The sequence below is a fragment of the Candoia aspera genome, chromosome 1, assembly GCF_035149785.1.
Source record: "Candoia aspera isolate rCanAsp1 chromosome 1, rCanAsp1.hap2, whole genome shotgun sequence".
NCBI lineage: Eukaryota > Metazoa > Chordata > Lepidosauria > Squamata > Boidae > Candoia > Candoia aspera.
This window is the reverse complement of record NC_086153.1, coordinates 324293169-324318182: the sequence shown is the minus strand read 5'-3', so window position 1 is coordinate 324318182 and position 25014 is coordinate 324293169. Positions and strand designations below refer to the sequence as shown.

Below are 25014 nucleotides of genomic sequence, written 5' to 3'. Positions count from 1 at the left end.
TGCTGGACCCCACCATACTGGACCACTATTGTTCAGTATCTAACTTCCTGTTTGGGGAGAAGGTGGTCGCGCCTCAGCTTCAGAGGACCCTGGATGAAGCAGATTATCTGGATTCCTTTCAGTCAGGATTCAGGCCTGGGTACAGGACAGAAATGGCATTGGTTGTGCTTTTAGATGATCTCTGGCAGGAGCGGGATGGGGATCGTGTAACCATCCTTGCTCTGCTTGACCTCCCAGCACCCTTCAGTACCATCGACCATGGTATCTTTCTGGACCTGCTCTGGGGATTGGGGGTGGGCGGCATTGTATTTGGCTGGTTCACCTCCTTTCTCTGGGGTCAATACCAGTCAGTGGCGACTGGGCAGGGGGAGATCCTGCCCTCAGCCCCTACTCTGTAGGGTGCCGCAGGTTTTGGTGCTCTCTCCTCTCTGACATCTACATGAAGCTGCCGGGTGAGCTCATCCATTGCCATGGGGCTGAGGTATCATCAGTACGCTAATGATATCCAATTATAAATCTCTGTCCCTGGCGAATTAAGCAATGCTATTGATGTCTTATCCCAGTGCCTGGAGGCTGTAAGGATCTGGATGGGGAACAACAGGCTTCAACTGAACCCTGGCTAGACTGGCTCTGGGTTTTGGGGCCTTCCATTTCTGGGACTATGCCATCTTTGGTTCTGGATGGGGTTGCACTGCCCCAAACAGACCCGATGTGCAACTTGGGAGCTCTTCTAGACTCATGACTCCAGCTCAAAGAGCAGGTGGCAGTTGTGGCTAGGAGGGTCTTTGCACAGCTTCATGTTATGTGCCAGTTGTGCCCATTCAAAGATCAGGAGGCTCTGCTCAGTCACTCATACTCTGGTCACCTCCCGGATGGACTATTGTAATGTGCTCTACAATGGGGCTGCCCTTGAAGAGTATCCAGAAGCTTCAGCTGGTGCAGCGCAGTTATGACTTGTAATTTTACTGCCAACTTCTCCATTGACTCTGCTTGTCGGAAACCACTTGGAAAGTGTGCAAATGGCAATCATGTGACTGCAGGACACTGCAATGGTCGTAAACACCCACCAGTTGTGAAGTGCCAGAATGTTAAAGATGTGAGTGTGGGGAAGCTGCAACCACTGTAAATGTGAGGATTGGTTGTTTTAACCAATGTAGCTTTGAACAGTCACTAAACAAGGCAGTCGGTAAGAAAAGACTACCCATAATGCTTAGGATCATCCAACACAGATTAGAGCCATACTTGGCAAGGGAGATGCCAGATGTTCAAGGTGGCTTTAGAAAAGGTTGAGGAACACAAGACATTATTTCTGATCATTGAACAAATCAACCCAGAGTTCTCACTCAAGGCACAAATGACCAGGCTCAAATTATCTTACTTCAGACACATTATGCAAAGATTGAGAAGGCTCTAATGCTGGGAAAGGTGGAAGGAAAGAGAAGACCAGCAACACAGTGGCAATGTGTGCAGAGTTGGAAGACTTGAAAGACCAGGTTAGGAACAGATTGTCATGGACAAAATCTATGTGGTTGCGAAGAGTTGATACTGGCTTGATAGCACTTAATCATTCAATCAATCAATCACATATAGTGGCTCAGAAAAAGCTCATGAGCAGCTTAGTTGTTATGCTACTTATTGGCATGCTGTCATCCCATACAAATGGGCAGTTATGCTACGTGTTCTTTAGTAAGATGAGGGCAACCTGGAAGCTGTATGTGACCCCTGGCCCTGTTTTGTTTTGGCCCACAGACCTCTCCCCATCAAAATTTGGCACCAAACTATCTTCAGTTTGATATAAGATTAGAATTACTCTGATTAAAGTTAAAGTAGCATTAGACTCTGCTGAAATGAGATTGACCTCTAGTGATTCATGTAGTTTTCTTGACAGCACTACAATCTTCCATCAGATTGGGAAAGATGTATAAAGTAAGGTGCACCAAGCTTTGACTGTGCATTAAGTTGCAAATTGTTCTGTCCAAAACATGCCCCCAGATATCCCAAACGAACTTAGACGAATACGTTTTGTCACTGGTATAATTTATTTATTTATTTTTCAAATTTCTATCACCACCTATCTCCCCCAAAAAGGGGGACTCTAATGTCATTATGCCACCATCTGGCCCCAGCTGCTCAGAAAATATATTAAAACGTATGCAGCTCCTTGCAACAGAGAGGTTGCTGACCCGTTTTTAGTGTTTCATTTGGGGCAGGGCTGTAGGTTGTGACAAAGCACATACAGGTAGTTGTCGAGCTGCAGTGGCAATTGGGACTGGAATCTCCGTTGCTAAGCGATGCAGTTGTAAAGTGCAACATCATCTGACCACATCGCTTAGTGACAGCAATCCCTGCAGTCCCCATTGCCACTGTTAAGCAAGCACCTCCTTGCAACTTCCTGACGGCTTCCAACAACCAAAGTCAGTGGGGAAACCAGCAGGAAGTTGCGAGTCCCAGGTGGCTTGAAAGCAGACCAGCAGGCAGGTAAGTGGCTACTGCTGGGTGGGAGAGGGAGCGAGGGAATGCGCAGGTGGCCGGGGAGGTGCAGTGTGAGTGCAGCAGGACTTGGGGTGGCTGCTGCCAGGTGAGGGAGGAAGTGTGAGTGGCCGGGGAGGCACGGTGCAAGAACAGCAAGGCTCAGGGAGGCAGATGAATGGCGGGGAGGTGTGCTGTGAGAGCAATGGGGCTTGGGGTGGCTGCTGCTGGGCGGGGGAGGGTGCACAAGTGGCTGGGGAAGTGCAGCATGAGCGCAGGAAGCTCGGGGAGGGTACACGAGGGTGTGTGGGTGGCAGGCAAGGTGTGGCGTGAGCACAGAGGGGCTGGGGGAGGGTGTGCAGGTGGTGGAGACTTACCCTAGCAACCTGTGGCTTCCCTGCCAGCTTCCCCATTGACTTTGCTTGTGGGAAGCTGGCAGGGAAGGTTGCAAATCATAATCATGTGACCATAGGATGCTGCAACGTCGTATGTGCAAGCTGGTTGCGAAGCACCCAGATCACAATCACGCGACTGCGGGGGTGCTGGGATGGCCAGAGCTTAGAGGACCGGTTGTAACCACCATTTGTTCAGCACTGTCATAACTTCAAATGGTCCTTAACAAGTGGTTGTTAACTGAGGACTTCCTGTACTCTCTCTGTAAAAGATCCAAGTAATTCTCTCCTTCTAAACTGCTCTTGAGCATTTGGGCAGAGCTGCTGGGGAACAGGGAACAAAGCAACAGACCTTCCAAATCGCCTTTGGAAAGCACCTTACAGACAGAGCCATCAGCTCTGGGTTTGACCAACCAAAGGCCAGGCAGAATATAAAGGCCATATGTTTGTAAGTCTTATTTTTGGGGCAAGTCAAATGTATTTCCCCTTCCAATCTTCAGATAAAAGCAAATACATTATGTCAGTTTTGACATTCTACAATATGTGGTTTTCAGCACCTGTGCAGTGACATAGCGAGGAAGCAGGAACTATATATAGTATTACATTTTCTCTCCGGCGTCTAGTAATAAAACCCATTGCAACTTGCCATAGAAGAACATTCCTGTTAAGATCTTTGGGACAACAGCTACAAATGTGAAAAAGACAGAAATGTTGTGTTTTAATTAATGTTGTACTTTAATAAAATTGCTTTGCTTTCATGTGAGATATGGCTGGTTTCCATTTCTGTTAAGCATTCGATGTAATCCAAGACCCTGTTCATACTGCCAACAAATGACAAATCTACAGGAACTTCTTCTATATCAGTTGGCCTCTCCTTTGGACAAGGCTCAGAGATATTCTAGCCCCTACTGGTTTCTTACAGAGATTGACTGATGTTTATTTAATATAGTAAATAAATGTTGTCATGTAAGAATAATATGAATCTTCAACCATACATTCTGAGCATACAAGGAGCACCCTTCTCTTAAACAGAGCTAGTTGCATTCAATTAATTGGAAGAGATGGAAAGCTTCATGGGAATTTTAAGCAAACTTCAAGAGTGTCACCTTCTATCAGGAATTGTCTGCATTAGCATTCTGAAAATAATCTACTCTATAATGACTTCAATTCCCATAAAGTCAGTTTCCCTTTTTCAAACAATAGATCAGCCTTCCCCAGATATAGTATAGAACTACAGTCAGGACCAGAAATATTGGAACAAAGATAACTGTTTTGGCATTTGGCCTCTGTACACCACCACATTGAAGTTGAAAGGAAACACACCCAGATGGGAGCAAAGTCAGGACTTTCAGCTGTAATTCAAGGGGTTTGACAAAAGTGGAACACTAACCATTCAGAAAGTACAGCCAGTGGCATACACACCATCCTTGGTGGCTCATAAGTAATGGAACAAACCAACATCACTGCAAACATAAGGATTGCCTTTAATACCTGGATGAAAATCCTTTGCAGTCGATGACTGCCTGAAGTCTGGAACCCATGCCTGAAGTCTGGAACCCATGGACATGACCAAATGCTGAGTTTCCTCCCTCGAGATGCTTTGCCAGGCCTTTACTGCAGCTGCCTTCAGCTGCTGCTTGTTTGTGGGTCCTTCTGCCTTCAGTCTTGTCTTCAGTAAGTGAAAAGCATGCTCTATTGGGTTGAGATCAGGTGACTGACTTGGCCGTTGAAGAACATCCCATTTTTTTTGCCTTGAGAAACTCTTGGGTAGCTTTTGCTATATGTTTTAGATCATTATCCATCTGCAATATAAAGCGGCGTCCTATCAGTTTGGCAGCATGTGGCTGAATCTGAGCAGAAAGTATAGCCCTATACACTTCAGAATTCATCCTGATGCTTTTATCAGCAGTCAGGTCATCAATAAACACCAGCGACCTGGTTCCATTGGCAGCCATACATGCCCATGCCATAACACTGCCTCCACCATGTTTGACAGATGATGTGGTATGCTTTGGATCATGAGCTGTTCCTTTCCTTCTCCATACTTTTCTCTTCCCATCATTCTGGTGCAAGTTAATCTTGGTTTCATCAGTCTAAAGAATCTTATTCCAGAACCGAGCAGGCTTTTTTAGGTGTTTGCTGGCAAAGTCTAATCTGGCCTTTCTGTTCTTGAGCGTTACCAGTGGTTTGCACCTGGTTGTGAAGCCTCTGTATTTAGTTCATAAAGCCACCTCTTGACTGTAGATGTTGACAGTGACATGCCTACCTCCTCAAGAGTGTTCTTGACCTGGCTAGATGTTGTGAAAGGGTTCCTCTTCACCATGAGTAGAATTCTGCAGTCATCCACTTGAGTTTTCTGTGGTCTTCCAGGCCTTTTGCTGTTGCTGAGCTTGCCAGTTAATTCCTTCTTTTTCAGGATGTGCCAAACTGTTGTACTGGCCACTCCCAATGTTTTTGCTATCTGATGGGTTTATTTTGTTTTCTCAGCCTAACAATGGCCTCCTTCACTCGCACGGACCCCTCTTTGGACCTCATGTTGAAAGTTCCAGCGAACAGCTACCAAATGCAAATGTAACATTCAGAACCACCTCCAGGCCTTTTATCTGCTTGATTGGTCATGGGGAACCCAGGAAACGGGCCACACCTGGCCATGCAGCTGCTTGTCAGCCATTGGTTCCATTACTTATGAGCCACCAATGATGGGGGTGTGCATATGACACTGGCTGTACTTTCTGAATGGTTAATGCCACTGGCTGTACTTCCTGAATGGTTAGTGCCCCACTTTTGTCAAACCCCTTGAATTACAGCTGAAAGTCCTGACTTTGCTCCCATCTGGGTGTGTTTCCTTTCAACTTCAGTGTGGTGGTGTACAGAAGCCAAATGCCAAAACAGTTATCCTTGTTGCAATATTTCTGCTCCTGACTTGTATTTCTCTACTATGGCCTTTGACCAGCATTACAGGTATTGTGGAATGTAACTCCCATCACCCCCCCCAATGGAAGGATTCTTGATATTGTAGGATACTGTATTGAGGAAGGCTGATGTTGTTCTTGGACAAACTAACTTCAGCCCAACTTCCCCTTTCCAGCAGAATTAATGCTGCACCCTTTGATTAGTTGATGCATAAAGATTCCAGGAGGGTCAGCATTCCTTGTTACATCTCCAACCAAGCCGTTAATTTCAGAAATTAAGCATGGACCCTACCTCACAGGTATACAACTTGGGTCCATGGTAGGGTTACCAGACAGCCAGCAAAAGGAGGACATGTTGTCCTTTTTATCCTCATGTCCTCCATCGAGCAGGCATAGACTTAAAATCAAATACTGTCTGGCTTTTTGAGTTTTCACAACAGTAATCATTCAAACTTTTGTGTGTATTATGATCTTGTAAATTATCTTTCTTTCCCTTGTCCATCAACAGACTAGACAGCCTAGATTTTCATTTTATTTCCTGATTCCAGCAACTGGCTTCAATGCAGCCCCTTCAAATCTGTGATCACTGTGGTCTGTAGATCACATGATTCATACTTTTATAGGGTGAAATTTGAAAAGCGCATCATCAATTCTATATTATTGCTAGCATATGTTCTTGAAAATAAAGATTTGTTGGAAAAACATTGCAGTTGGAAAACTAGTCTGACATTGGAAAAATTTCATATACTGTACATGTAGGCCTAAGTACATTTTTTTGCTGTAACTTATCACAGATGTCAAGAAATTTAAAGTTAGTGTGTCCTCCTTTCCAGTTGTCCATGCCCTCCTGTTCAGGTATCTGGTAACCCTGGTCAGGGGCTGCAGACTGAATTTAGGGAAATTTCAGGGACCATATGTGGCCCAATCAAGGGGAAGTGAATATGGTTAAAATAGTGGGAATGTCAATTTGTCCCTTATTCAAATATGCAGTACTTACTGAAAATACTCAGTGCATACATACCCCTGCTTCAAGGTATCACGGTGCTGTATTATGCTTCTTGCTTCTTTTCCCCCAGCTAATCATCCATTTCCATGCATTAATGGCAGTAAACATAGGTCACCTTGTGGCTCACAGACTGAATCCTAGCCATCCACAGCACTGCAAATTCCAGACTGCCATAAATTACCAACCATTAACCATTTGTTTAGTGTGTCACCCTCATGTTGTCTAGAGCTTTGCTGCTTGCTTGTGCTGCTGTTTTCTGTACGGCAGCTAGTTATTTCATTTCTGGTGTTTGCCAACATTAGAGCTGTGCTAATTGTTGTCTAATTGTTAGGCCCTAGATGATTATCAGCCAGAGGAAAGGTGGCCCATTGATAAGCCTTATTTGCAGACTCCATTTTGGCCAGACAGGTTTTGCTTAGGTATGGGTCAGCTATGCAGAGCTTGCAGGCTCACGTGTCCCCTCCCCATATTTGTAACAAAAATGTGTGTGGGCATTGAACAGCTTTGTGGTGGGATTTGTGTAAGTTCTTAAGTGTCCTATTGGTATGGTTCCTGGTGCCTATTGGTCTCTTAGAGTCTGTGAAGATTTTTACATAGGTGTAGACTGTGACCCATCACATCAGAGAGGACTGCAGTTTTTCCCTCAGGGAACCAAAGCCCATCTACTAGATTTTTCCAGGCATGTTATGAATGATGGAGGAGCAGGAAGCATTAATGGTAGGAGTATTTTACCAGCTGTCTTCTCTGGAGAAGGCTGATCGGACTTCAACTGTATGAACACTAACTCTGTTTGGAAACAGTTAAAAAAATTGGTACAAAAATGCTTCCTAGGCATCTTCCTGTTTTGCCATCATTAGATGGCCATGTCATATAATTTGCTAGACCAAAGATGACTATAACACATTGCAATAGATATCATGCTGTATGAACCCAGCCATTATAGTTTATAAACTGGTTTATGATTTAGTATGTTGCATGAATCTGGCTAATTGTGGTTTATTCAATAAAGCACAATTAAAGAACCCATGATGTAGCACAAATACAAATCCAGGTATTTCTTTCAGGCTTCAAAACTGCTGCAGTTCAAAACATCATGAAGATATCAGATTAAGGAAAGTCAATGTACATATTCATTATTGGTCTGTCCTTGGGTGACATTCAACATACTTCCCTAACTATGATCTTTCAAATCATAGACCCAATTCCTATTTCATACTAATGCATTAATACAATTCGTTAGGATTAGGTTTACATACTTTACAATGGACAGAACTTATGTAGTACATTAAGCCACAATGTGGTTTCTTCGTGTCTTAGTGTGTCATGTGAGCCCTTCTGTTTGGTTTCAGGTCAAAATGTTAGGAAAGATCAGTTGGCAGCACTTTTCTCGGAGTATCCAGTTATCTGAAAAATCCCCTTCTTATCTGAACAGAACTGTAAATAGATTCCTCTGAGCTGGGAAATGAGAAGGATGTTTGCAAAACAGCGCAGAACAAGAACATGTGGACATTCTGTTTGTATCTCACCTTCCTTTAAATCAAGAGATTAGTAGAAAGAGGGCCCTACCTTAATGCACTTGCTGACAAAAGGACTAAAGTACACACATGTTCAGTTTCCCAGATTCTGTAACCCAACCCCCTTTTCCTTGCAATAAACCTGGCTGTAACTCTCTGAGAATCCAACTCTCTTGGTGAGAATTAGGGATGTTCCTTCTACCTTATAGGACACTGAGGAACCAATTAACAAACTTGATTTAAACAAGATGTATTTTACTGTTTCAAAGAAGAAAAAATAATAAATGATATAAAACAAACATGCCATCTTCAAATCTGCCAGATGAAACCAATATAGTACATTTGATAAAGTCACTATCTGAAAGCAGATTTTACACTGCACTTATGTGGGGTTGAAAACCATCTTGTTTTCAGAGTGCCACAAAGCTTCTTGCAGCAGACTCATACCTAATATTAACAAATGGCTAATTGCCAGCATTAATACATAGACTTGCAATAATAACACAATCAAGGGATAGTCTGTTTCTCATTTTACCTAGGAAGCCCCCACATTTCCCATGCAGCAGTCATAGTCATCCATCAACCATGTAGTAGCAGTTAGACTGGTTTGTAATCCAACTTCGACTCCAGCTTCTTGGAATCTGCAACTTTTCTAACTGCCTTCATGAAGTCTTCCTGAACTACAAAGTCATGATCAGCACGAATAGCAAACATGCCTGCAAAAAGACAGTGCGAGAAACATGCATTTATTGGAAACAGCAGGGCCTGAAACCAGACTCCGCACAATATGCAAGGTTCCCTTTGTGAACCACAGGAGATGGAGCTGTAACAACCGCATAAAACTGCTCCTCATTTCACAGAAATGTTTTGTGTGTCAAGTAAGGCTTATTTTAAATGATTCCACATCCCTGATTTAACTTTGGAGTGCCACACCAGGCTTTGCACGGCAAGTTGAGGACTGCTTCCCAAAAGTGGGTAGGATCAGAACTCATCTTGGGAGGGGCTTTTAAGAGTTTGAAAGGGTGAACCTGCAGTTTAACGTACCTATTTTAGCCCTCAAAACCACTCAAAGCCCAAGAAATACAAAAAAGTCTCACCCACTGGGTGTGTGGGTGTGTGCGGGCATGCACTGGCAGCCACACAAGAGAGGCTTGGAGGCCACAAGCAGCCCTTGGAACACTCCTCTGCGCTCTGTGTTAAACTAAGAACTACAGAGAACAGAAAGCAGGACTGTAGTCTCTCATCTCCTTACCTGCTTCAGTACAGACATTCCTTAGGTCAGCACCATTAAATCCATCAGAAAGCTTCACGATAGCTTCATAGTCTAATAGTAAGAGTCAAATTGCTAGGTTAATCAGAACTGTGAACCACAAGCAGTACCTGTTATAAAGATGAGAGCTAATTTTCCTGCTTCGAAATGCCAAAGAATCCCTGGATCTTTTCACTACCTATCAAGCTTCAGTGGAGGCGAGGAACTAAAATCAAGGCTTCTGATGCTGACCGAAGTACTGCAATTCTAGACCTATACAATAATCTGGGAACAGTATTTTGAACTAGTTGAAGAATCCAGACCTTCTTCAAAACTCCCCACACAGAGCATAATTGCAATAGGCTGTTTTGAAGTGTACTATTTCCCTAAGTAAGGTGAATGCAACTCTGGAAGCAGGGCCAAACCATGGAGCATTTCTAAATTGCTAAGCTCCAACCCCAAATAGGGCTGATTTCATAGATTATGCTGTTCGAAACCTCCAGGAGGAAAAGCAAATTATATAAAATAAATAAATACCATACGTGAACTTCTCAGAAAAAAGCAAGGATTACACTTTAAAAAGCTATTTTATGATTGACAATTTCTACCCCAAACAGTCTAAAATTCACAGTCAGTTGCATTAAATACTGATGTACCTGAACAGGAACGGTGTGAAACACAATGGCTTAAGATGCAAACATGAAGTCTTTGGAACTTACCTATTTCTCCATGTTTAGTTATAGGTCCCGCGTGGATTTTCAGTATGTCTAACCTAGCTTGTTCATTTGGCAAATCAATATCTAGATGAAAAGAGTTTGTTTGTTTTTTTCAGTTACCAATTTTGGTTGCCAGTGAAACAAAGGCAAAGGCTTATACTGACACACTGAAAGGTTTACTCACGAATCTTCCTGTCCAATCTTCCTGGTCGCAACAATGCTGGATCTAGGGTATCTGGTCTATTTGTAGCCATGATCATTTTGACTCTGTGCAAAGTATCAAATCCATCCATCTGATTCAGTAACTGAAAAATATTGCAAGAAAACATAGGCGTTTAGTGAACTTTGGTATGTTTCCACTGAGTAGCTGATTCCAACAAGACAGTTGGGAAACGTATTGACAGCATCTGTCACATTTCACATTTCAGAAACACGGGATTTGAGATCCCAAGACACCACCTTAGAATCCATGAGAATTTAAACTCTCAGTTAGAAAGAGCATCTATGAAAGTTACAGTCTTTGTAAATATGGAAATATGAGCTTGTTCCTCATAGCCAGAGGACTCACTCAGTAGGAACTTTATATAAAGGCCATTCATCATATGAAGCTCTGATATATGAAGTAAAGAAAAAGCTTTCCTCTTGTAAGATACAAAGCCCAACTTTTGTATAGTTTTGTTTTTAATTACTTAATCATATCTCCATTTATATATCTGAACAATATAAAACCACCATTGGCAGATTCCTGAATAAAAAGTCAGAGCACAATAGCCGGGATCACACAATATGGTATGCCAAAATCAAACTAATCACAATATGGCTTCACATTTTGGCTGCCTGCCTAAAACTAGCGTTTGAAGGACGCCAGGCCCAATAAATGTATGTTTTACCTCCATTAAAGTTCTCTGAATTTCTCTGTCAGCTGAAGTCCCCTCAGAAAAGCGGCGACCACCTGAAGAAAAGAGCATGGAAAGGCAGTAAGTCTCTCACTCAAATAGAACATTCGACATAAGGTATTAATTTAGAATACAGCCAAAGATAAGGAGCCACCAAAATGATACCCGGTATTTCAAAAGAATGTCTGATGACAGCTGACTTATGTAGACATTAACGTTTAGAAGGCATTGGCCCAAGAATAAATCAGTTTTAATTGCAATTGGTTCCACTCAGTTATGTTCCAGGATGGCTGCGCACAGCATACTGTAATAACATATTAGACTTCAGGTGCCACAGAACTTTGGCACAGTAAGATGAACAAAGTTACATCGTTGACATCCTTCATTCCCGACTCCTGCTAAATGCTCTTTCCCTGCCCAGTCTTTAAGCTGCAGGATCACAGTAGTTCTTTGAGAAGCCAACAAAAAAGCAAAACTCGACACACACTCAGATTTTAAGAAGTCTGCAGCCTTACCAATAGCATCAATTTCATCCATGAAGATGATACAGGGCTGATGGTCCCTGGCATAGTTGAACATTTCTCTGATCAGCCGAGCACTTTCCCCAATGTATTTGTCTACAATGGAACTGGACACAACCTGTGAAAAGTTACAAATACTTTGAGTGGTGCCTGAAAGTCAAACAAGTTTGGTTTAAGAGTTCAGCAGTAAACCATTATTTTACCTTTAGGAAATTGCAGTCCAGCTGACTGGCAACAGCTCTCGCCAGGAGAGTTTTCCCTGTTCCTGAAGTGAAGAATATATACCAAAGAGGATTCAAGAAGTAAAGCATCAATGTGACAGACATACAGTTGAAGTTACATGGTGAAGCACTACAGTGCACAGACCCTCCTAGGTCAAGGGCCAGACTTCATCCCTTGGTGGCATATTGGGGCTGCACTTATAAAGTGGATGAGACCACTGTAATTACCTACAATTAATATGATTATTCCCCATGGTTTTAACAAATTTCCCCTTTTACTCAATTAAAATTTACAAACTAGCAATTTCTGCTAGGGATGGCACTCTTGCTGTCATGAAATATGAGCCAGGAACAAGAAAACCTAGGTTTGTAAAATTCTCAGCAGAATTAAGAAAATCCTATTCTCTCAATCTGGGATGACATTTATTTATTTTATGTATTTATCAAATTTGTCACTGCCCATCTGCTCCCACTGAAGGGACTCTGGGCGGTTAACCCGGAAAGCCCCATTTTTGTTGGGGCTTTCTCGCTGCCTTTCTCATGAGGCAAAAATATGTTATTAAACATTAGAAATGACTTAGAAATGAGAAAACCATTTTTCCAAAAAGGATTTTAAAAGCTCTAAAATATGCACAACTGTACAGGACCAAAACAATCCTAAATACCCAAATATCTAAAATAAAATATTTGCAACAAAAAGCTTCAGTATTCAATCATCTCTATTTCAATCTTGTTTTCCTTTGGTATCTGCCATAAGCCAATTTCAGTTTTTTAGAGAAATCCTAATTCAGAAATAAAGGGATATGGCCATATGCTTGCAATAAGCAGACTATGGGGCTTCTACACAGAATCAACATCCTCACAGTTTACTACATTCTGTACCGGATCAGGTTAGTATCTTTCTTTATGAAATTGTATACAGTATGTATAGGGGAAGGGGGGCAACTGAGAATTTATGCCAAAGATTCTAGTGACACATCAGGTTAATTCTGCCTTTCATCCTTCAGGATCTTCTCAGTACTTGTAATCTTACACCTGAACTTGATAGCACAGAAAACATCTACTTGCACATCAGCAAAGAATGTGCAATTGGTCTGGTCTGACAGGAAGTATCCCACATGATGTACCTCTTTGCTCAGGTGTATGAGGCAACCATAAAAATTTACTAAAGTGAGCCTACCTGGGGGGCCATACAGCAAGCACCCTTTGGGAGGTATAATCCCCACGCGTTGGAATAATTCTGGATTTGTCAGTGGTAACTCTATAACCTGCAAAGAGGGAAAGCTGTTTCGTGCTCAAGCAATTCTTTATGCATTAAAAGATGCAAACTTATGCATTAAAACAATGCAATCCCAGTGCATTGTGTAGTTTGGTTAAAGCTCCTAGTTTTAAACTTTAAAACTGAAGTAGTTCCATTTATGTATTTTCCTGAAATTCTGCCATGGGCATATAACCTACACCACAGATTCAAATGTTTTTCCTGCTACAAAGATACAAGTAGTTTAGCCATAACTAATAGTTAAGAGCAGAGACATCACACTGACAACAAAGGCCCGCATAGTTAAAGCAATGGTGTTCCCTGTAGTAACATATGGCTGCGAGAGCTGGACCGTAAGGAAGGCTGAGCGAAGGAAGATTGATGCTTTTGAACTGTGGTGTTGGAGGAAAATTCTGAGAGTGCCTTGGACTGCAAGAAGATCAAACCAGTCCATCCTCCAGGAAATAAAGCCAGACTGCTCACTTGAGGGAATGGTATTAAAGGCAAAACTGAAATACTTTGGCCACATAATGAGAAGACAGGACAGCCTGCAGAAGATGCTGATGCTGGGGAGAGTGGAGGGCAAAAGGAAGAGGGGCCGACCAAGGGCAAGGTGGATGGATGATATTCTAGAGGTGACGGACTCGTCCCTGGGGGAGCTGGGGGTGTTGACGACCGACAGGAAGCTCTGGCGTGGGCTGGTCCATGAAGTCACGAAGAGTCGGAAGCGACTAAACGAATAAACAACAAGCAATATACAGACTGGTACAAGAAATGGACATGTACCTCTCTTAGTTCTCTGATTTGTTCTGACAATCCACCAATCTCAGAATAAGATACATCTCCAGGATCTTCATGAGACATGTTGTAAACAAGTGGATCAACTTCTCTTGGTAAATATCTAAATAAGTGAAGCAATTCCAGTTATCAGATCAGTTGATTCTGCAACAGTGATTTTTTAAAAAAGTAATTTCCAACCAAATTTCCCTCACCTGGTGAAGACAAATAAGTTACTAAGTTCTATAATGGTCTTTTAGAAGGTTGGTTCAAAAAGCAGCGTGAAACTGTTGTTTACACACTACTTGCACAAATAGGAAGAATCCCAAGCTTTCAGCTCATGTTTCCTCCTCCCCCTCCCTCCTGCATAATGAAGAAAGGGATGGATGAGAATTCAGTTTCTGTTTAATAGGTTCTTGGCTGATCATTCTTTTAAATCATCATTCCTGATTTATATGTAAACTTCTACCAACTGATAAATCAGCCAAAATCCAGTATCAAATCAGATTATAAAACAAAACATTTGGTTAACTGATGACAATCCAGGAACTTACTAAAGCAAAACTGAATTCTGATTTATTCCTCCTCCGAGTTGACCTGATGGAGGATATGGAAAGGGGAAAACCAAATTTTGCATGTTTCTTTCCTGCTTATGAACATAGCATTACATTACTGGTTTTAGTATTACATGCAAATGAAACCACTTAAAGCATGTACATTTCTGTACCTTCATAATCTACAGAACAACTCTGTAAAGCATGTCAAACTTCTTACTCTTAACAGGTAGCTTAATGGAATGCTGGCTTGCTGTCAACCAGGGATTTCAGCCTTGCATTTCAGTCCCATAACAACAGTATAAGCTACCTCTGAAAGTTAGCCCTAAGCTCTGGCTTCTCTGCTAACAACCTTGCTATATAAGAAACACAAACAATGAATAAAAAGCTCCATATCATTCTGCTTCACCACTGTTCCAGAAAAGCCCATTTATTTTTATTCCAGTTTTACTCCAGTGTAGTATTCCAAAATATTATGCTTTAGCAACAAGAATGTTTGGATTTCAGGTTCTGACTGGTGGGACCAATCAAGATGTCAAAGGAGACCAGTATACAGAAATGTTTTGATCGACTTGAAACATTCAACGTTGTAAGAAGAACCTCAACCACAGCTGCCAGATTTTAATTACCCCTTAATTAGGAATTCTCTGCTCAGTTTCTCCATGAATAGTATGATAGGCTTGAAAGAAGAAGTAAGGTGGATACTTAAACATGATTGGAGAATGTGTACCATCCCAGATAATACTGAACCGCATGTCCCAGCAGCCCTAGACATCTTGGCCTTGGTGAGGGATGCTGGATGACTTAATTCAGTAGCATCTGGAGGACCACATACTTTTAAGATTTAAAGATCCAAGCATCTTTATAAACTATTTATGTTCATTAAATACTTCTATGATAAATTTTAACTTTACTACAGGGTTTCTCAACCTCAGTGACTTTAAGCTATGTGGACCCCAACTCCCCAAATTCCCCAGCCAGATATTGCTGAATTACAACCTCCAGTAGTCCTAGTCAGCAAACTCAATAGTAAAGGATGCTGGAAGTTGTAGTCCAGCAATGCCTGGAGCCTCAGTTTTCCAGGGTCTGTTCTAGATGCTTGTTTGTTTCAGATCCATTTCTTATGCAATCCTTCTAGATCAGTGTTTCTCAACTTTTGCAATTTTAAGATGTGGGGACTCCGACTCCCAGAATTCCCCAGCCAGCTAATACTGGCTGGGAATTCTGGGAGTCAGAGTCCCCACATCTTAAAGTTGCCAAGGTTGAGAAACACTGCTTTACTACGTGCTTTTTCCATCCTTTCAATTTCTCTCCCCTCCAGTCTAAACACACGATGGCAAGATTTTACCTCATAATTGTTAAGGTGGTCATATCCAGTGCAACTCTCGTCCCAGGCTTCAATTTGCTTTTATCAAGCTGGAGGCAGAGAGAGGCAATTACTAAATCTGCAGCAGCATTATGTCGAACATGTATTCAACACAGAATATTTATTTGGTATTATCTATACTCGGTTTTTGCGGGCAGGAGGGAGGACACAAAAATATATTCAAAGGAACATGCCTGATAATGAATAAAAGCACAACAAAGCCCATTCAAATAATAACAAACAACAATCAAAGTTGAAAATGTGCTGTTCACACAAAGGTGATTAATTTTTTCCCACAGTGGCTGGACGCAGACTGGCCAATTCTCACAAGTCCAGCCTGTGCCCACAGAAATAGATTAGGCATTTTCCACTGGGAGTTATACAACTCCACGTTTATGTGCCACCTAAGCACATCTACAACTTTAAATTCTATTTTGAGCCACCGACCCATAAACATTCAAAAACAAGATACAGGTAGTCCTTGCTTAACAGTCCTAACTGGGACTGGCAATTCCGCCACTAAGTGAAGCAGTTGCTAAGTGGGAAATCCTGAGACTGCCACTGTGCATTCTGCCTGGAAAGTGACAAGACCAGTAAATTTCACACCTTCTGCTTCTGTTTCCCTCCTAACCACTCCCCCTCCTTTGGAATGCTCAAGTGCCTGCTTACTGTCTTGTATAGGTTGAAAGCAATGTGATCATGCTGGCAGTGGGAAAGAATCAGGCAAAGGAGAGATTGCCTACAGAAATCACTTGCTTTTTTCTTCCCCCCCACTCGCAGAGCAGAGAGATTGGAGAGAAGGAGATTTCAAGAGAGTACTGTCTGAGAGGCATGCCTGTGGCTCCTAGCCCTGGGCTATCGGCATGATCACATTGCTTTCGATGTGTAGAACAGCAAACAGATTACTTTCTTGCAGTCCCTCTCCCCAAGCTCACAGGTCAGGCACAGGGCAATGCATACTGACTGTAATGGAGATTGCATGACTGAGGACGCTGCGAAAGTCAAATGGGCAGTAAAGTTATTTTTTCAGCACTGTTGTAACTTCAGTCACTGAATGAATGGTCAGTAAGTGAGGACTACCTGTACTCACCTGACGACGACAGCCGACTACATATCTTGGTCCATTTGTTGCTTTGACAATGACTAGAAGTAGCAAAGAAAAGCAGATGAGAGCATGTTATCCAACCACAATTTGAATGACAAAAGAAATCATCAGAATTTTTTTTAAACAGCACTTATGTGCCATTATAGCTATGGTACATAGCTATGGTACTCATACGTCAAATCCAGTAATTATTTTAATTTTGATATTTTAAAGAAAATTAATAAAACGGCATCGTATACTTACATTTCTCTTCTGTTAATTGTTTGAGAACCTCACCAACAATCTGTTTTTTTAAAAAATGGAAAAATATACTGTTAGGAACCCTGCCTATCTGAATTCCTGGAAGGCATAATGAGATCAGTTGCTCTTGATACAAATCCAGGGTGCTGTTGATGACCACCATACACAGGACTATCATTAAACAGAATGAGGTGGCTGCCTCAAGCAGCAGATCTCAGTGTTGTGAAAAGGCAACAAAGTGTTAGTTAATTTATAATTATTTAATTTCTATTGATAGGGGGAGAGAAAGACCTTTGGCCTATTTTCTAACTGGGATGCCAAAATAACTTGACAAGCTTTGTGCATTATCCACAAAGGTGGGTATCATTTGGGAATAGGATATCATTTGTTACTCTGTTTAAGGCAATAAAATTTTTGGAGAATGTGCGAGTCTAGTCGTTTATCAGGAACAAACACTATTTTAATTCTGCAGCGGTTCCTGAACGTGAACAGAAGCTGGCTCCACTGAAATCAGGAAGCCCAATTAAGGTTTCACCCTAAGCTCATATCAGAGAGAGTCTAAGAGAAGAATTGTTATGGCTAAGGAAATAATCAACTATTATTAAATGTCTGCTTGTCTACCAATTTATTTGACATTTATGCATATGCCTTTTAATAAATAAACAAAGATTTCTTTACTGTAATTCAGATCTCCCATGAACAGCTAAGAACTCCTCCTTGAACTCTGGGAGGGACCCATTAAAAACACACAAAGTTGACATTTGTCCCTTAACAAAAGGCCAATCTCTATTCTCAGAAAGTTTGCTTTCTCACATTAAACAAGGGCTTATTCACTGAACATTGTGACTGCACAGACTCTCACCTGTCCAACACTTTGTAGAGCCTTGAGGTCATTTTCTGATTTTTCATACTGCTTGGTAAGCTCCTTCAGCTGTTCCCTTACTAAAATACAAGAACACTGCTGAAAAAACTTTCAGGTAAAACTCATACAATGTATGCTAATAGTTGATACTATCTGTTCTTCCACTTCTATCCTCAGAGGGAAAAAGAAAATTAAGGAGATGTAAAATTTTATTCTTGAACCTTCACTGTATAGCACATTAAAAGTGCTTTCCATATGTTTGTTTGATAAACATATACCTATCGTATACAATAGAAAGCCAAGTGGTATATTCAGGGCAGCCTCTTATCCTTACCAGGAAGCAGAAAGGAGTATTTTTCTCAAACTCACTTGTTTTAAACCCATTTTAAAGGAATTGCTTACACTGTTTTTTAATGCATACTCGGAGATGCTAAAGAGGGGGAACAAGCTTGGCCTTGCTCATGCACCAGAATGGAGGGGTGAAATCCTTGGATGGTAGAATGAACGATATCACTTAAATGACTCCAAATATGTGCAGACATCATTTCTAAAAGTTCCCTGTATTTTTTTTAAACCTTGCAGTTAAAATTAAACAACTCAGCCTTTTCTCTTTCATGTTATTTCCTGTAGAGAGTTCATGCTTGTGCCAATAAATGACATTCTGCTCATATCTGTAGCAGTAGGTTGCTGCACAGTCATTGCGACTTCGGCAGCATACAAATTTAATAATAATTAAATTATATTAAAAGGTTTAACATTTCTAGACAACTAGAAAATGACAAGGGGATTGGCTTTCCTATGTTTGACCCTAATGAACATATAAGAGCTAGTTGAAGAGGTAAAAATAGTAGGAACCATGGGAAGCAGCAGCTATGTAATCTTGGAGTTCAAGATACTGCAGAAGAGAATTTGGGATTATAGTCATACATACATACTAGATTTCAGGAGAGCTAATTTCAACAAGCTTTAGAAAGTACTACTGAGTGAGATCCCATGAAAATAAATCCTCTAGTCAAAGGGAGCACAAGACAGTTAAGAATTTCTCCAAAATAAAATACTGGAAGTGCAACTGGACACCATTTCAATGAGAAGAAAAGAATGGGAAGCAGCTTAGGAAACTGCTGTGGAAGGATCCACTAGCCAAAAAACTACTGCTGGAAATGGAACATGGGTGCAATCTCTGAGGAGGTATACCAGCAAGTAGGTATTATCTGCAGAAAGATAAAGAACAAAAAGAATTTAGGCTTGCAAGAGAAGTTGAAAGCAATAAAAAGGGCTTTTTTGGCTGTGTCAGTAGTTAAATAAAGAAAATAGGAGGAGTGGGCCCACCAGTAAGAGAAGATGGTATGGCAGATGACAAGAAGAGGACAGAACTGCTCAGCTTCTACTTTACTTGTCTTCTCCCCATGCAAATCTAAGGAGAATAATTGACCCAAGAAGGGAGTGGTAATCCAAGGTTGGTAAAGGGATGTTTAGGGAGCACCTGATTTACCATAACTGAATTTAAGTTCAAAAGCCAATTGTATCCAAAATTCTTGAAGAAGTTCACAGATGTCATTTCAGAAGCTCCTTTCTGTCATCTTTCAGAAATCATGGAGGATGGACACAGTGCTCATGGATCAGAAAAAGGCATTGGTCCTATCTTTTTAAGGGAAGCTTAGAGAGGAGAGGTGTGACCCTACTAGATCTTTGGAAGCCTTTGATACCTTCAACCATGATCTCCTTCTGGACTGGCTATAAGGGTTGAGAATTGGGGCTGCTGTTCTTCGGTGGTTCAGTTCCTTTCTAAGTAGGCAGTGGGCAGTTCCAGTCAATTTGTTTTAGGAAGGAAGGGTCTAGCCCTCAGGCACCCCAGTATGGGGTAGCTCAAGGCTCAACCATTTCTGTCTATGTACTGGGTGAAGTCATCAGACAGTTTGGGGTTCAGTATCATCATTATACCAGTGATGCCTAATTACACATCTCTACCATTCTGGGAGTAGTCCAGACGATGCAGCAAAAGTCTTGTCTCGGTGTCTGAATGCTATAAGGCTCTGGATGGGGAGAAACAGGTTGAAACTCACCCCTAGCAAGACAGAGTGGCTGTGGATTTGAAAACCGACTGAGTCTGAACAATACCAATTTTAGTTCTGGATGGGATTCTGCTCCCCAGCAAGAGCTGATGCTCAATTTGGGTTGCTTCTGGACTGTCAGCTCCCGCTGGAATAACTCGTGCAATTCAAAGTGCTGGTGACAATCTATCTGTCCAAAACATGCCTTTAGAGTGTGTTTGCTGTGAGTACACACACACCCCACCTCAAGAAACGAGGTGTGAAATGAGGAAACATGGAGATCAGGATTCTCTGCTGGAGTTTCTCTCCTGTGGAATATTCTCCCACCAGAAATAAGAACTGCATCTTCATTCCTAGCACTCAGGAAATTTAAAACATGGGTGTATTTGGGGGCTGAGTCAAGAATGAGAGATGTGCCTGAGTTGGGATGATTCCGGCTGCTTTGGTGTTATTATGATTAAGCAGAATTTATATTAGTACTTATTATTTCACCTATTTGATAATTTTTGAACAATTATTATGTATTGTATGTTTTAGAGTTGGGTGACTGAAGTGACATAAAAGCATTTGTAATAATAAATAGAGAAAACATGATAACCCAGCTAATCAACAAGCTGGCTAATCAACCTGGGCAAAACTCTGGAACAAATTATTAAGAACTTGGTTTGTAAGCATTTAGAAAGGAATGTCTTGCTTGACAGGAACCAAGCATGGGGTTATCAAGACTAAATCATGCCAAATCAACCTAATATTTTTTGATACAGCAACTAGTTTAGTTGACCACAGGGATGCAGTGGACATAGTATGCCTTGACTTCAACAAAGCATTCAACAAAGTCTCTCATGCAAGTGATGACAGTGATGAAAATGATGACAAAATTTGAGCAGAACTATGCTACCATTTGATGGATATAGCACTGGTTCAACAATGATAGACAAAAATCATAGTACTTGATTCCAGTACTGGGCAGAGAGAAGGACAAGATTATCTCCATGGTACCTTCTAATCCTTACGTTCTATGATTGTGTATGATTCTATACAGGGTTGCAACCTACTTGACCGTCTCATTTTCTCCAAATTTTGCTACATCTCAACTTTTTCCTATGTAAAATATGCATGAGGGGTGAGGTTGCTGCAGGTAGGTAAGGAGGCTTACTGGCACCTGCTGCCAGTCACCTCAAGATAATTTATTCTGCATACACATACATTTCTGTATTCTGTATACACACACATTTCCACACGCTTACTACATATTTTTAGATACTTGGTATTGGTTTTTAAAATTTTATTTGGGTTCTTTTATTTTGATGAGAGGTTTCTATTCTTCATTCTGTTTAGTTTTTTTTAGCTCATTAACCGTCTTTAGTATTTCATTGTTTATTTACCTTTTGTACTGTATTTTATTTTTTTGTAATCTTGTTATAAAATACAGTAAAGTGGAAAAATGGAAAAAAACATAAAGTATGGACATCAGTGCCTTGGTTTCTGTTGCCACAATTTATTTGGCAGAGCCCTTTTCTAAGCAGTTGTCTAAGTGTACTGCACAGTACATCTATATCTGGAGGGAATACGTGCAGAATGAGGAAGCCGAACAAACAGGGTGACTTGTTCTTGTTCCACACATGAATCTCAGTTATCTCCCCTTTCCCTTTTGTCTTTCTCATTTTTCATTTCTTATGTTCCTTTGCACTTGAGGGAACAATATTAAAGGCAAAACTGAAATACTTTGGCCACATAATGAGAAGACAGGACACCCTGGAGAAGATGCTGATGCTAGGGAGAGTGGAGGGCAAAAGGAAGAGGGGTCAACCAAGGGCAAGGTGGATGGATGATATTCTAGAGGTGACGGACTTGTCCCTGGGGGAGCTGGGGGTGTTGATGACCGACAGGAAGCTCTGGCGTGGGCTGGTCCATGAAATCATGAAGAGTCGGAAGCGAATGAACGAATAAAAATGTTCCTTTAAGATTAAGGAAACAAAATTGGACCCTTACTTGTTCTGAGGAGTCCTTGATGCTCTCTGAGCTTGGTTGTTTGCTTGCAGACATTTCATTACCTGACTAGGTAACATTATCAGTGCTTGCTTACTTGTTACTTGTACCTTGTTCATTTGTTAACAGTATTTTTTTTAAAAATAAACCTTTTACAGATGGGTTCAAATATTTCAAACACGTGGTTTAATAATGGTTTGTTGAACGAACCACAATTCTCTGGATTCACAAATCTATTAAACCATGAACCATGATTTTCAAGCTATTATGACTACACAACATACTACACTAAAACCCAACCAGCATTTCTCATCCATATATATTTTGTGCTGAAATAGGATTTAAATGCATTCACAGCCATGGAAGTTCATGAAAGAGTCTTGTCAGTCCAATGACTCCTCAGCCTAACCTTCTTCACTGGATTGTTACTGTGGGGGACAAAAATGGAAGAAGGAATGCCACATATACTACTGAAGGAATGGCAGGACATAAATGTAATAATTAAAATGAAATTCGCTGACCAATGTGCCCTCCCAATCCTGTATCTATTTATCTGAGGGTCACAGTTCCACTGACGGCAAGGAGCAAATGTCCCTAAGTAAACATGCACAGGATCGGACTGAAAAAAATCTGAATATCATGCGGGAAAAGAGAACGACTTTCACCCCAACGCGTCTCTCCCACCCTGTCTGATATAAGGTATTCTTATATGGTTCTTCTAGGACCCCGAGAGAGGGATGGAACCAGGGGGAAGCGTGGAGACCAGGCTCCCTTCTCCGCCACCGAGCAGTCACTCACGCTCCTTGAGGCGCCCATCGATCTCCTTGTGCTCCAGCAATTTCTTGCGATAATCTTGCAGCGCCTTATCTCTCGGCTCCGCCATGATGATGAGACTAAAGCCGAGCTGTGCCGGTGGAGATACGCAAAGGACGCCGGGAATGACGACCCAAGCCGGAGAAGCTGCTTCCTTTCAGGCCTTCCTCCTTCCGGATCCTAGAATTTTTGCTTCTGCCAGAGCGCCCCCTGCTGACTTGGAGGGAAAGGAAAGAAACCCACACGTATGCACATTTGGTGTAATAAACTGAGTTGGCCCATGTTCATGTAATACGATACCGATAAACGATTTAGATTTAAGACAGTTCACCTATCAGTGGGGGAAATATAGGAAATTAAGCATATAGATTATGGTTGTTGTTTATTCGTTTAGTCACTTCCGACTCTTCGTGACTTCATGGACCAGCCCACGCCAGAGCTTCCTGTCGGTCATCAACACCCCCAGCTCCCCCAGGGACGAGTCCGTCACCTCTAGAATATCATCCATCCACCTTGCCCTTGGTCGGCCCCTCTTCCTTTTGCCCTCCACTCTCCCTAGCATCAGCATCTTCTCCAGGGTGTCCTGTCTTCTCATTATGTGGCCAAAGTATTTCAGTTTTGCCTTTAATACCATTCTCTCAAGTGAGCAGTCTGGCTTTATTTCCTGGAGGATGGACTGGTTGGATCTTCTTGCAGTCCAAGGCACTCTCAGAATTTTCCTCCAACGCCACAGTTCAAAAGCATCGATCTTCCTTCGCTCAGCCTTCCTTATGGTCCAGCTCTCGCAGCCATAGGTTACTACGGGGAACACCATTGCTTTAACTATGCGACCTTTGTTGTCAGTGTGATGTCTCTGCTCTTAACTATTTTATCGAGATTTGTCATTGCTCTTCTCCCAAGGATTAAGCGTCTTCTGATTTCCTGATTGCAGTCAGCATCTGCAGTAATCTTTGCACCTAGAAATACAAAGTCTTTCACTGCTTCTACATTTTCTCCCTCTATTTGCCAGTTATCAATCAAGGTGGTTGCCATAATCTTGCTTTTTTTGAGGTTTAGCTGCAAACCAGCTTTTGCACTTTCTTCTTTCACCTTCATCATAAGGCTCCTCAGTTCCTCTTCGCTTTCAGCCATCAAAGTGGTATCATCTGCATATCTGAGATTGTTAATGTTTCTTCCAGCGATTTTAACTCCAGCCTTGGATTCCTCAAGCCCAGCATGTCACATGATGTGTTCTGCGTACAAGTTGAATAGGTAGGGTGAGAGTATACAGCCCTGCCGTACTCCTTTCCCAATCTTAAACCAGTCCGTTGTTCCGTGGTCTGTTCTTACCGTTGCTACTTGGTTGTTATACAGAGTCTTCAGGAGGCATACAAGATGACTTGGGATCCCCATACCACTAAGAGCTTGCCACAATTTGTTATGGTCCACACAGTCAAAGGCTATAGAATAGTCAATAAAACAGAAATAGATGTTTTTCTGAAACTCCCTGGCTTTTTCCATTATCCAGCGGATATTGGCAATTTGGTCCCTAGTTCCTCTGTCTTTTCTAAACCCAGCTTGTACATCTGGCAATTCTCGCTCCATGAATTGCTGAAGTCTACCTTGCAGGATCTTGAGCATTACCTTACTGGCATGTGAAATGAGTGCCACTGTTCGATAGTTTGAACATTCTTTAGTGTTTCCCTTTTTTGGTATGGGGATATAAGTTGATTTTTTCCAGTCTGATGGCCATTCTTCTGTTTTCCAAATTTGCTGGCATATAGCATGCATTACCTTGACAGCATCATCTTGCAAGATTTTGAACAGTTCAGCTGGGATGCCGTCATCTCCTGCTGCCTTGTTATTAGCAATGCTTCCTAAGGCCCATTCAACCTCACTCTTCAGGATGTCTGGGTGTAGCTCACTGACCACACCGTCAAAGCTATCCCCGATATTGTTATCCTTCTTATACAGGTCTTCTGTATATTCTTGCCACCTTTTCTTGATCTCTTCTTCTTCTGTTAGGTCCTTGCCATCTTTGTTTTTGATCATACCCATTTTTGCCTGGAATTTACCTCCGATGTTTCTAATTTTCTGGAAGAGGTCTCTTGTCCTTCCTATTCT

At 41.7% G+C, this 25014-nt stretch overlaps 2 protein-coding genes across 2 annotated transcripts in view; both read right to left on the bottom strand.

Annotated features, from left to right (window-relative positions):
• Positions 1-25014, bottom strand: part of PTGER2 (prostaglandin E receptor 2) — a 449149-nt gene that overhangs the window by 268745 nt on the left and 155390 nt on the right. The gene's annotated exons all lie outside the window — the stretch shown is intronic.
• On the bottom strand, positions 8528-23054 carry PSMC6 (proteasome 26S subunit, ATPase 6). Its single transcript, XM_063290533.1, has 14 exons — positions 22897-23054; positions 18059-18138; positions 17200-17239; positions 16942-16994; positions 15834-15901; positions 13941-14055; positions 13077-13164; positions 11879-11940; positions 11670-11793; positions 11149-11210; positions 10443-10563; positions 10262-10342; positions 9546-9617; positions 8528-9009 (listed from the first exon to the last, which is right to left on the bottom strand). The coding sequence occupies exons 1-14, from the start codon at positions 22979-22981 to the stop codon at positions 8891-8893; spliced, it is 1170 nt and encodes a 389-aa protein (XP_063146603.1). The 5' UTR covers positions 22982-23054; the 3' UTR covers positions 8528-8890.